The following is a 13370-nucleotide window of genomic DNA, read 5'->3' as shown; positions in this document are numbered from 1 at the left end:
AAATAAAGCTCACTTTATTGACATTTTCAGTGCACTCACCATGGGCCCAACAATATCCGTTTATTTATTTCATCATTAGCCTACTTATACAAGAAAAACCTGTGTTTTTCTAAAATCTTTGTAGTCAAATAAACATTCCCAAAATGTATGCACAGTTCCAACTGAATGTTCTTTTCTTTAAATTCCATATGAATTAGTACATAGTCGGTGATTTAGGAATATAGGCTCTTAAGGCTTGCTCTTTTTGCAGTTTTTCAGAGCATCCGCCAGGGCGTGCAGTACCATGTCAGCATTAGTCTTCTCACAGTTGTACCCCATCAATCCAATCCTCATCACCTAATTAAATGAGAGATGGAAAGCACATTATATGAGTATACTCTGCAGCAATTCAGCAGGATGATTCAGAAAGCTGCTCAGACACCAAAGTGATGACTTTGCTGTTGTTAAAAAGCCATTGTAATTAAACCTGTCACACAGTACCTGGAAATGGTCCTTAAACATTATATCTTTGTTTGTCTGGATTAGTTTGATTCAAGACAAGATATGCATGTTAATTTAAGAGAAAAGGACAACAGGACAGGAAGCTGAAAAGCTAGAACGCCCTGAAACTACCACTACACATCTGAATTAGTTGCCACCAATAATAACTGTAAAATTAACTCACCATGCCAATGGAAGGGCCCAGTCCTCCTGTCATCTCCATGTGGTGGTGTTTCATGATGTATGTCAGCATCTCCCTCCAGTCGTAGCCTTCAGGGATAGCAATGGTGGTGACGGAGGGAAGCCTCAAATCCTGCAGGACACATATAAAAAATGGCTTTCGTCACAACACAAGGAAAACTGCTCCAGTGAGTTTAAAAGCAACACAAATATAAAGTTAAGTTGTACAGTGTTGTTTTGTTTGTCTTTGTTATTTTGTTTCATGTAAATATCCCCTTTATTCTCTCTGTGTATCTATGTTTTCATGGCACCGGGATGCTATTTTCTTGTATTTCTGTCTCACTCTTTCGGGGACGAATAACTTGAGGCCCAGATCCTCCAGTCCTCTGTACAGGTAGGCTGCTACCTCCTTGTGCTTCTTCCAGGACTCCTCCAGCCCCTAGAGGGAGACAAAGATTTATTGTGTTTAGAAATAATTACCTAAAAGGGTAGGGAATTGATCATTGTTAGTGTTCCTGTCAGTAGTACCAACTCAGAGGTTACTAAACAGACAAGGATGATAACATTTATTTTGTTTGACTGGGATCACTCAAATGCCTGGAGTTTAAAAGGTCATATAACTACCAAAGGAAGCATGCACATTTTGCCTCACATAATTTACTCCATTAGTTAGCACAAACATAAAAGAGAAGGCAGTTCACTCACTAAAATACTGACTGTATAACATACTTTTCAGTTAGATCATTTCAAAAGACAACTCACAACCTCAGTTCTCAAAAAGCTGGGGCACTGTGCATTAATTGGCAACAGATCAGTAACATGATTCGGTATAAAAAGAGCATCTTAGAGTGCAACATATGTTCCCATGGCTTCATAGTAGCAGAGCCCTGCAGTCCAGACTTGTGACGTAATATCATGAAACAAAAGACATGACAAAGAAGAGCCAGGATGGTCGAGGAGCTAGAATATGATATCGGACAAAAATGGACAGCATTCCTCTTGGTCTCTTTAGTTGTCAAACGCTTACAGGTGGCTTTTAAAAGAAGGGCTGCTACACAGTGATAAACAGTACCCTATCCCAATTTTGTTGAGACATGTTACTGCCATCAAATTCAAAAATTACCCTCTTTTCTTAAAATGGTCCATTTTGTCAGTTTAAACACTTGATATGTTTTCTGTGTTCTGCTGTGAATGAAAAATGGCTTTATGATACTGTAAATCATTGCATTCTGTTTTTATTTGCACTTTGCATAGTTTCCGAAACCTTTTTGGAAATCTGAGTTGTATACAAAGAATAACAGTATCTAGAAATTACAGATTTTTTTGTTCAGAAATGTGACTGAAGAAGTTGGGAAATATCCCTTTACCCTCTCAGCAAGAATGGCCAGACTCTCTCTCAGGCCAAAGAATCCAGACACTGGACCGGTGTGGTGGTATCTAAAAGCCAGAGCACACATGACACAATGACACTTTTACAATTCAAGGTTTAGTAGCTTGAATAATATTTTTGAAAAATTAATTTTTTTCTCATTCTAGGAGTTTTCCTGCAACATTTAACGTTAAACTAAAGTTTAGAGGGTATTTGGAACTACCAACAATCAGCTTGTAATCAGTTATCTGTTGTGGACTTACACCCTTGCTGGTTTACCATCGCAGCCCCAGTAGTTGGACAGATGTGTCATATCAAAGAGGTAGGAGACTGGTTTTGTTTTCCTGTTAAACATCTTGTGGCTGTGCAGAGGAGATAGCATTGCCTGAACTACTTTTTGCTTTTTTTGTGTGTTTTTTATTTTAAATATTTGTAACAATTTAGGATAAGATGCATGCATAACCACTCCACTGTCTCCCTCCTTACCATGCTCTGTCATTAAAAGAGATGGGTGCTGTACCAGGAGGTGCATTCAGAGCCTTTTGAGAACCAGAGTAGAGGATATCGATATCTGGAAACACAATAAAAGATGGATTAAATCCCACACAGGCGCGTCTGATGGTAGGAGAGGAAGTTGATCTTTCATCACCGCCTTACTTTGCTTGTCCATAAAGATTGGTGCCGCACCGAGTGAAGCAACTGTGTCGACCAGGAAGAGGCAGTCATGTCTGTGCGAGATGTAACAACGAGCAGTGAGAAATATGACACTATATTCTGTTATGTGCTGTTTTAGACTGATGTGGTAGGAGGCTCACTTTCTGCAGATGTCTCCAATGCCATCAACTGGGTGACACAGACCAGCAGAGGACTCCCCATGTGCGAGGAAAAACAGGACAGGCTTGTGCTTTTTTATGGCCTACGGCGAGACGTCAAGACAAATTTAATCATGCGTGCATGGTGTAAGTGAATCTTAGTGATTTACCCAACTTAACCCTTACATACGGTTCAAATTTCATGCCTTCACAGATTTGTTTCAGCCACGCCAAGCTTTCCCTCATAATATACAACATTTTAAAGTACAGCTCTATTTAGGATGTATCGATAGCCTGTCTGACATTAATAAATAGATGATTAAACCTTAGTTAATGTTTCAGAAGTTTTATAGCACCCTTTTTTTTAGGAAAAACATCTACTATCACATAATATCATGCCCTGATTTATCTAAGGCATGAAGACACTAACAGCCATAATGATTTTAATATATTTTATTGAAAGTGACTATGGTAAGAACATCCTGAAATGCTAGGATTTCTTATACAACTCTGTATAACCATTACAACACTCATCACTGCTATATGATTAAAAAATCTCAATAACCACCATATATTATATAATACCATAATAATGAATATTAACAATATTAATTTAACATTAATTAACACTTTGAACACAAAATGTGCTTATTGCAAACTAGCCTGTTTGTTCACAGTAGTGACAGGAGTGCGTGGGACCTGCACATGTGTTTCACACACTCTCTGAAATGGCAGCTCAGGTGCCTTTATTATCTTATGATGCCCTCCAGGCCTATTTTGGTCTTGGTCTCTGTTCTAATCTCACTTAGGGCAGAATAAATAGATTCTAATACATTTCTTTTCACACTGAGTAGTTTCATTATGGGTGGCGTGCTTGCAGGTGTAAATGTAACATATTTTCCATTATTTGGAGTTTTTCTAGTCTTACTGGCTACTCAAAGTGCTTTGAACTGAAAGTTACACTTTAACTATTCATTATAGCACCAGTTAACCTAACATGGATGTCTTTGGACTGCAGGAGGATCCTGGTATACCCAGGAGAACATGCAACATGCACCCCAGCCAGGATTTAAACCAGGAACTTTTTTTCTGTGGGGCAACAGTGCTAACCACCCTATTTCAAATCTTGTACTGGTGTCAAGGCACCATGTCTAAATTCACCCTCTGACCTCTCTAGGTTTTTTTTTTCCTATTGTGCACAAAATATCACTGAATACTGCAAAGCTTGTTTTTACTACTTCACTGTTTTGAGATCCCCTCCATGATCCTTCACAGACCAGCAGGACAATTCTGGTAACAGTGTCATGGTCAACCTTTAACTCTGTCACCACTGGCCCATACAAAAAATACAGACAGACGTGTATTTTTTGTGTCTTTGTGCACACAGACATAAAACACACACACTTGGCAAGTACAGTTTCACAATTTCAAGATTCCCTAAAACCAACATTTTCCTTTATTTGACCAACACTGACATTTTACAATTCTCGCTTTAGGTGTATTCATCAAATTTAGGGCAGAAAGAAAAGACTTGAACAATATGTAAGGATTAAAAATCTCACCTTTAGCATCATGGGCTTGGGCTGATTTTTTTTTTAATTTATAGTAATAATTTCTCCTTCAATAATATGTTTAAATACCTGCTCAATTTCCGTATTGGTGAAACATCCTCCAGGCGTTTTTACCATTCTGTGTACATTGGCACCTACAGATAAAAAAATTATTCTCTGTTAGCTACTGAATAAATACATACATTGGCTAATAGTTAAACAATCAGTATCAATGTAGTGTACTTATTAAGTGTGCGTAAACCTGTGCGTAAACGCTTACCCATCCTCTCTGCAATTTCTGCAACGCGCTCTCCCCAGATCCCGTTGATAGCTATGAGCACGCTCTCTCCGGGCTCCACCGTGTTGAATACCGCACACTCCATAGCCGCGTGCCCGGAGCCGCTCATAGCTATAGTCATGTTGTTCTCTGTCTGAAAGGCATACTGGATTCCTTCCCTGATGTCATTCATGATCTGTGACACGAAGTGAAAATTGGAAACAATTTTAATTTGTCAGGAATGGTCACTGTTGACGCCCGGGTGGGCTGTGCGTAATTACGCACAAGCTCATGTCCTAAGGATACATTTGGTCTTTTTTTCTTTTTTTAAAAATAAATTTTAACATGAAAAAAAGAAAAAAAAAGATTTTAGTAGTAAAAATGATGATTGGGCTTTGTCAAAGCAAAGATGGAAAACAAGAATATCCACTGGTCACAAACTTACAGAGCTAGTCCAGATTCACCACATTAGGAAGCCGTTCCTATTTCTCAGATAAAAATAATTTGAATTTCCAGTATAAATTAACTCAAACAAAAAGCACTTACCTCGTACATTTCTGGGTGCAGGTGACCAATTATTGGCCTGGACCCTGCAGCTAAGATGCGTGGAGGAACGTTCGACGGTCCCGGTCCGAACAGGTAACGAAGAGGCACCTCCAGTGGTCGCAGCATGCATGCCGGCGGCGGTATAGTGACGGAGGACATGGAGCGGTCCAGGCGCAGCAGCACTGGCGCGCTCCTCGCGGCCAGCGGACCATCGAGGGCCGCTGATGTCTGCTGGGCGAGCAGGGCGCCCCGGCTGAAAAATGCCCGCTGCATCATGGCTGATGACCCGATACTGAGAAGCTTGCGCCCGGTGAGGTCACTTCTGCGAGACAGTTAGACTGAACCGGAGTGTGTGATAAGGTGAAGATTTAAAACAAACAGGTCTTTGACCTGGTGGCCACGGAGTGTTGTGCGTCACACTTAAGGGTTGGCATCTTGTGCATGACGACACACCAAATAGCAATGCATGTGGTAATGAGAATGTTTTACACATTTATTTATTATAGCCTAGTTTTTGTTGCTTCCCATTCTCATGTTAGCGATAGTGGAAGCTTTTAAACTTTTTTTTAACGTTTTAAACTTTTTAGCCTCTCATATCATAATTTTATAAGGGACTTTTAATGTTGGAAAAACTATATGTGGAGATTAAAAACCATTTTGGGAAACCTTTCATTGCATTAGTAATAAACGTGTGTGGGTAGAACTATTAAACATCCTAGTGACACAAGTTATTCAATACTGTTTAGTGTAATTTATATTTAAGTTATGTCCGGCCAAGACTGTCCTGTAACGACTGAGAGGTCTACTACAGCTTTTACAGTTTGGATCCACCACAACTGGTTTTGGTGACTCATTTCTGGTCTAAATCGACACACTTGATTCTTGAACTGTGTGGAAAAATGAAGTCCTACACTTGGCAGCTTAGAACCAGTTGAGGTGAGTTTGTAGGTTAGTTGATTTTGTAACTGCAAGTATTCAGTCTGTAAAGAGGAGTTTCCTCTCAGAGAGCCAATCTGCTCTCTCAGAGGAAGAAGTGGGGCAGGAAAACAAACAGCCACACACCTACCAACCCACCCACCCATCCACCCATATGAACACACACGCCAGGACACACACTCTAACAAACAACTCGGGCTTATTATCTAATGTGTATAAGAAGTGACATATGCTATTATGTGGGGTCGTTCTCTTGATAAGATATGAAAATATAAATGAGCACATGGTTATTACACAAGTGTTTTCTTGTTTCCAAACAGAACAGCAACCTATAGATTTGCTGGATATCTGAAATCCAGATACAGGAGGTAGGATAGCGATATTATATTTTTAAATTAAGAAAAAAAAGTTTTTATAACTTTCAGAGCTATTGGGCACTCTTCACTGCTTCCTCCAAGCTGAACCTCAACATAACAGCGTCTATGCTTCAAGCAACAGATGCATATTGGACAGCAATTTCCAAAGCATTAAGCTGAACATACAGGGTGGGCCATTTATATGGATACACTGTAATAAAATGGGAATGGTTGGTGATATTAAAGTCCTGTTTGTGGCACATTAGTATATGTGAGGGGGCAAACTCCTCAAGATGGGTGGTGACCATGGTGGCCATTTAGAAGTCGGCCATCTTGGATACAACTTTTGTTTTTTCAATAGGAAGAGGGCCATGTGACACATCAAACTTATTGGTAATGTCACAAGAAAAACAATGGTGTGCTTGGTTTCAACGTAACTTTATTCTTTCATGAGTTATTTACAAGTTTCTCTTCGTTCACAGCCATTGACATGTCGAAGAGGTTAACACGTGAGGAGCGGATCGAAATTGTGTTGATATCTGGTGAACGCAGTAACCGGGTCATTGCAGAAGATTTCAATGCAAGACACCCTACGAGACCACCCATCTCCCATGCTACAGTTAGCAAACTGCTTGCTAAGTTTTCTGAAACTGGTTCAGTGTTGGATTTGCCAAAATGTGGACGCAAGAAGAAACATCAGTGGCTGTCCTAGCTTCATTCAGCAAGAGCCCACAGCGTAAGACTCGTCGCATGTCACTGGAGAGTGGCATTAGTCGAACATCCCTTCGGCGGATATTAGCTACTCACAAATGGCACCCTTACAAACTCCAGCTACCGCAGCATCTCAACGAGGATGACCCAGATCGGCGCACAGAATTTGCAGAATGGGCAAAACAAAAATTGGAACAGGACCCTCAGTTCACGCAGAAGATTTTGTTCAGTGATGAGGCAAACTTTTATGCGAATGGTGAAGTTAACAAACAAAACCACCGCTATTGGTCTGACACTAACCCACATTGGATGGATCCCTCCAAGACTGTTGGACCAACAAAAGTGATGGTTTGGTGTGGTATATGGGGTACAATGATAGTGGGTCCATTCTTCATCAATGGAAACCTCAAGGCCACTGGATATTTGAAATTGCTGCATGATGATGTGTTTCCCTCTTTATGCACTGAAGCTGGCACGTTCCCTGAGTTTTTCCAGCAAGATGGTGCACCACCACATTATGGGTGCCAGGTCTGAGCATTCCTAGATGAACAGTTTCCTGGAAAGTGGATTGGTCGTCGTGGGCCAGTTGAATGGCCCCCAAGGTCTCCCGATCTGACCCCCTTAGACTTTTATCTTTGGGGTCATCTGAAGGCAATTGTCTATGGTGTGAAGATACGAGATGTGCAGCACCTGAAACTACGGATACTGGATGCCTGTGCTGGCATTTCTCCTGCGGTGCTGCTATCAGTGTGTGAAGAGTGGGAGAAGAGGGTTGCATTAACAATCCAACACAATGGGCAGCACATTGAACACATTTTATAAGTGGTCAGAAACTTGTAAATAACTCATGAAAGAATAAAGTTACGTTGAAACCAAGCACACCATTGTTTTTCTTGTGACATTACCAGTAAGTTTGATGTGTCACATGGCCCTCTTCCTATTGAAAAAACAAAAGTTGTATCCAAGATGGCCGACTTCTAAATGGCCACCATGGTCACCACCCATCTTGAGGAGTTTGCCCCCTCACATATACTAATGTGCCACAAACAGGACTTTAATATCACCAACCATTCCCATTTTATTACGGTGTATCCATATAAATGGCCCACCCTGTATAACTTGATCAGGAGTTGTTCTGTCCTACTTTATAAACGTTTCTACAAATTGACTACAAATAAAATCTAGTGTTTTATTCCTTTGCTTTACTTTGACTAATTCTGCAGCATTTCTCAGTTTTTCTTCAGCAGGGTCAGTAGAAGGTTCCCCGAGTATGTCTGGGTAAATAATTAAACCACTCGTAAATAGGTGGACTTGGTTTATCCTATCACTGGCCTTTGCACTGGACCCAACACTCAGAATCCACTAAAACAGAGCAGCAGGAGGAGCAGGGGAGTGATCAACAAAATAAAGACTGTGAGCTCCTTCCCTTTTTGAAAATGGCTGTTTTTATGTTTACTAACAATCACAATACTTGCTAACAGTTGTGATGAGAAAGTAGACCCTTAAATATGATTTTTATCACAGTCCGGTGCAGCCAATAGCATGCTATATTTTACTTGAAGCATATATATTTTTCCCCTCAGTCTGTACTTTACCCCATTCACTCCCCCAAAAGATCATGGGTGACCAACTCCTGCGCTGGGGTGGACCCTGATAAGATCTGATTGATTGCACCCTTGATTCTGCTTATGGGTCAGACTCTGCATTGATTCTCTGATTGATTCAGGTGAGGGAGGTGAAAAGGAGAACTACGCAGGTTTACAGTGTCAACACAAGTATTTTGTCCTCTGAGTCCAAACAAAAAGTACACAGTTAAAACAAAAGCCTTGCATGTGACTCAGGCATGGAAAAGCTTCACAGCCATTTGTCTGAGATCACTCTGCTCAGCACCTCTTCTCTCTGTATGTCTGTATCACTCTCTGGGATGAGTCTCAAAACAATAATTAATGTGAAAGTAAAGCTTCGTGAAAGTATTCTTTAGGGATGTGTCCACTTTTAGGATGGGAATAAACATTTTTTCCTTATCAAAAAAAAAAAATGCAGGCAAAGCAGAAATATTTCCAGGATACTTGCTTCTTTGTTGTGCGGTCCTTTGGGTTCTTCATTCAGATCCAGCCAGAGTTTCAGGTCATAAATCCACTATGACTATGAACTGCTGAGACAGCTGTTCTGGATTAGCTTGGATTTCATCTTACTGAGTCTCTCAGTGAATTTAAAATGACCTTTAATGTTTTCATTTTGAATTTACTGAACAAAAAAATGCAATTTCCAAAAAGGCATTCCTGTTTGTTTGTTATTTGGCATCTTATACTGTATTTGCCATAGTTAGCGGAATTTGAGAGTGACCACTAATCTCAGCTGATATACCCAAGATATAGTGGTAAAATAAAAAGTTTTTCATTTGCCTTTTAGGGCTCCAGCTGTGTGTGGGACGCTGGGATAAAGGCCTGGGCTCTCGCATCTTCACGCAGCTGACTGACCATGACGTGAACATACTCTGTGACGTTCAATTTGTCCTAAAATTTTCTTCCCCTGGGCACCCTCTGTGTTCACCGAACATGTGACAAATCATGTGACACTTTTTGGCTTTTACTTCAGCTGTGTTAAAACTATTCTGACACCAGACGTCATCCTGCAGGTTTTCCCAAATTGTCATCTGACTGTGTTGATACGAAGGTCATGCCTATGTTTGTGAGTTTTCTCTCCCACTGTCCAACACTGCACTGAAAAACTACTTTAACAGCCACAGGTCTACAGTATAGGAGATGTTACATGAGCTGTCATGACTGCTTTCTTGCATGGAAATCTTGCTTTCATCAGGCTGAACTTGAAAATGATGACTGCTACTCACACAGGCTGCCCCACACCAGTTCTAACTACTCAGTTTAGCCTGCACTTGTTTAAACTGTCCAGTACTCTCACACAGTCTTTCAATAACCTATTATCATTCAATATGTTGTATTTTATAGCAGCGGTCCCCAACCTTTTTTGCGACACGGACCGGTTTATGCCCGACAATATTTTCACGGACCGGCCTTTAAGGTGTCGCGGCTAAATACAACAAAATAAAACTAGTACCAGTACCGAAAAAAAGAAGATTTATTCATAACACACCTGAAAAGACCCATGAAAACCGAATTGACGATAAAAACGATAACAAAATAACGCTGAAAACTGATAAAAACCCTGAAAACCATACATTTCACACCTGAGCCTCAACTCTCGCGGCCTGGTACCAAACGACTCACGGACCGGTACTGGTCCGAGGCCCGGGGGTTGGGGACCGCTGTTTTATAGTACATAAATCACCAAAATATCAACATCAACAACAAATCCTGCACAGATCAAATGTCTGAGTAAAACAATGTAAAATGAATCACATGGACATCACATGGAGCCCAGCCTTTATATTTCTAGTTTTTCAAGCTTGATGTTCTTCTCCAGCCTCTTTATGGTGGAGGCAAACTGTGTGCTAAACTGCACTGAAACAATTTGTGTGCTTGATCATATTTGAGCTATTTGAAATGTTGAATTTGAAAATGATCTGTTTTCTAAGTAACTCAGTTTATGCTTCTTCCAGTGACAGTGGGTTGACATTGCTTAAATTTGTTGAGTTAGTATCTTCATAGCACAATAAGCACATTGAAAATGAACCTATTTAGTATTATTATGTAATGCAGCAGTCTGTTAGATGAGTTACTCAATAATCCTGGGTGAAAGGGAAGTTTTGAGCAATAGTGAACTGATAATTAACAGACCTATAACAGATTTTTTGCCAAACAAAGTGCAAAAAACATCGAAATGACAGTTGACTGAGGTGCATGTGGCTACCAGTAGGTCAGATGTCAACTGCAAGAGGAGAGGCGGACGATGATGCATAAGGACAACTTTCATGAGAACACAAATATTTTGCCACACAGTCAACAGACAGTGCATGCGTGTGATTCTGGCCCAAATGGAACCTCATAAGTAAACAAGATGTGCAAACAAGAAAACAGAATTAAAGTTTAACTCAATGGACAATGATTCATCTGATAAATGACCAGCACTGACAGACAGTCTCTTGAAACAGACCCAGATTGTTCCAAATAAAGTCCAGTCACATGTTCAGCTGACAAATCATAGGTGTGTAAAGATTATTGAGGCACAAATATCAAACCTCTTTCAGAAAGTTACAGAAATTGTGAGACGTCTCTGCACCATCGTGACCATTTCAGAGCCACTGGAGCTGAAGCTTTGCCTTAAAGGCAAATCCTGGCATGAATAGTGTGGCAAGAAACAGGAGATAATTTAGTTATAAAAACACAACTAACTAACTATAAGAAATTATTTGTCAGCATGTCAGTATGGATGAGTGACAGTATATGTGGAAATGGAAAGAAAGAACCCCGTTGGCTGACAACGCTATTCAGTGGAGCCAATCAGTTACAGGCAAATATGCGATTTGTGTGCCCAGATGTGCAAACACACACCCACATGTCTAGTTTGCTATCCTCGTGGGGACATCCCATTGACATAATGCTTTCCACAGCCGCTTACTCTAATACTAACCATCAAAAATGAATGCATATCCCTAACCCTTACCCTAAAGCTAACCATAACCCAATTGTAACACTGATACTAAAACCACATTTTGAGTGTGAAAAATGCCTTCAACCTCATTGGGACCTGGATTTTGGTCCCCACAAGGGCTGTTGGTCCCCACCAGTACACACACACACACACACACACACACACACACACACACACACACACACACACACACACACACAGAGTCAAACACATAGTACATATGACTACCCTCCAGTAAACTCCTGCAGGACAAAGTGCAGCATATCCAAAACAGACAATTAGACCCATGATTTTCTAACATTGTAGTGGAACAATACTGACAGACACTGGCAAGCGATTTCTGCCACTTTTAGCTGCTCTGTAAATTAGCATTTTGTCCAGAACTGGAGTGCAAAAGTTATGGTCCAAATGAAGGACGCTGGAGGCAAACTTAACAACAAAAACAAAAAAGTCATATATGAGGCCGTAAACACAGCACAAAATAGAGAACACAGAAAAAACAAAGCAATAAAAAAATCCAAACAACCACAGGAGATCACAGAGTGACTCAATCACAGAGAGAGGCACAAGACACTGAGACAAGGGAAGACAGGACTATTTATACACAGAGGGTGATTAGGGAAGTGCTGAGGGAACCAGCACAAGTGCGGACAATGGAGGAGGAGTTGGAACAGGTGGTGACCAGGGTGTGATGGGTCTGCAGTGATGTCACCTGCTTATTTTCTGACTTCCGGGTTTTTATAAATCCTAAATTTGCAGTGATTTTTTCTGCACACCTCATTTACCATTGTAGTCTGATTGAGCAGAGAAGAGATGGGATTATTGTGGAGTAGAAACTAAAAAGATTGCAAGCAAGGCACAAGAGACAGCTATCTAATAAAATAAAACAGGGAATGACCCAAAAGATAACTGATAAGCATAAACACAAGAAACTAACACCTAATGCAGTGACTACAGGAAAACAAACAAAATGTCACTGAGAGTTCGAGGTTGGGTTTTGTTGACTTTGTCTGACACGCTGCCAAAAAAAATCCTCTGCTGGTCCAGCAAACACAAAAATGATTTATTCAATGAAATTCAACTCATAATAACGTGCACGAAATATATTCAAAATAATCACAGCAACCAAAATAGCGGTGAACAAAAAAATATGGACACACCCAGGAGTCTATATAGCTCCACCCTTTTGACCTGGTACCTTCTTACCACCAGCCTGAGAACAAAGAACCTAACAGAAAGTCATCCATCCACCCATTAATCACTCCATCTGTTAAATCTACCAAATTACCACTGGTCACAAAGAAATCTCATGAATTCTGCATTTTTAAATGTACACACCACATCACCAACTTCAGTGTAGTTTTTTTTCTTCACTATCCTTCTGTCACAAAACCCTTGACACTCGCCTCCACCCACTCCACCCGGCCTGCACTCTCTTCTTCACCTCTCTTATGCACTGTCAGATGCTTTGGTGATATATAAATAGAAACTGATAGACTTCCTTTACATTCGTCTGTTTGTTTCGTTGCACAATTTCTGCTCAACTTTCATGTAAATTTTGTGCTTGAGTCGAGCTTCGTG

At 40.5% G+C, this 13370-nt stretch overlaps 1 protein-coding gene across 1 annotated transcript; it reads right to left on the bottom strand.

Annotated features, from left to right (window-relative positions):
• Positions 1-63: 63 nt before the first annotated feature.
• On the bottom strand, positions 64-5769 carry agxtb (alanine--glyoxylate and serine--pyruvate aminotransferase b). The gene is made up of 11 exons (XM_063462325.1): positions 5215-5769; positions 4672-4864; positions 4482-4546; positions 2845-2945; positions 2687-2757; positions 2516-2600; positions 2293-2391; positions 2028-2097; positions 1004-1099; positions 665-793; positions 64-336 (listed from the first exon to the last, which is right to left on the bottom strand). The coding sequence occupies exons 1-11, from the start codon at positions 5488-5490 to the stop codon at positions 229-231; spliced, it is 1293 nt and encodes a 430-aa protein (XP_063318395.1). The 5' UTR covers positions 5491-5769; the 3' UTR covers positions 64-228.
• Between the last annotated feature and the right edge of the window lie 7601 nt (positions 5770-13370).

This window comes from Pelmatolapia mariae, linkage group LG18 (genome assembly GCF_036321145.2).
Source record: "Pelmatolapia mariae isolate MD_Pm_ZW linkage group LG18, Pm_UMD_F_2, whole genome shotgun sequence".
NCBI lineage: Eukaryota > Metazoa > Chordata > Actinopteri > Cichliformes > Cichlidae > Pelmatolapia > Pelmatolapia mariae.
Note: the sequence above shows the minus strand (reverse complement) of the source record. Positions and strands in the feature narration are given on the sequence as shown.

Excerpts from the sequence above, each read along its gene's own strand:
- agxtb (XM_063462325.1), bottom strand. The coding sequence starts at position 5,490 with ATGATGCAGCGGGCATTTTTCAGCCGGGGCGCCCTGCTCGCCCAGCAG. Across the intron at positions 2,758-2,844 it reads ATTGGAGACATCTGCAGAAA|ACATGACTGCCTCTTCCTGG; the intron begins GTGAGCCTCCTA and ends CATCTCGCACAG. Across the intron at positions 1,100-2,027 it reads TGGCCATTCTTGCTGAGAGG|GGGCTGGAGGAGTCCTGGAA; the intron begins GTAAAGGGATAT and ends GTCTCCCTCTAG.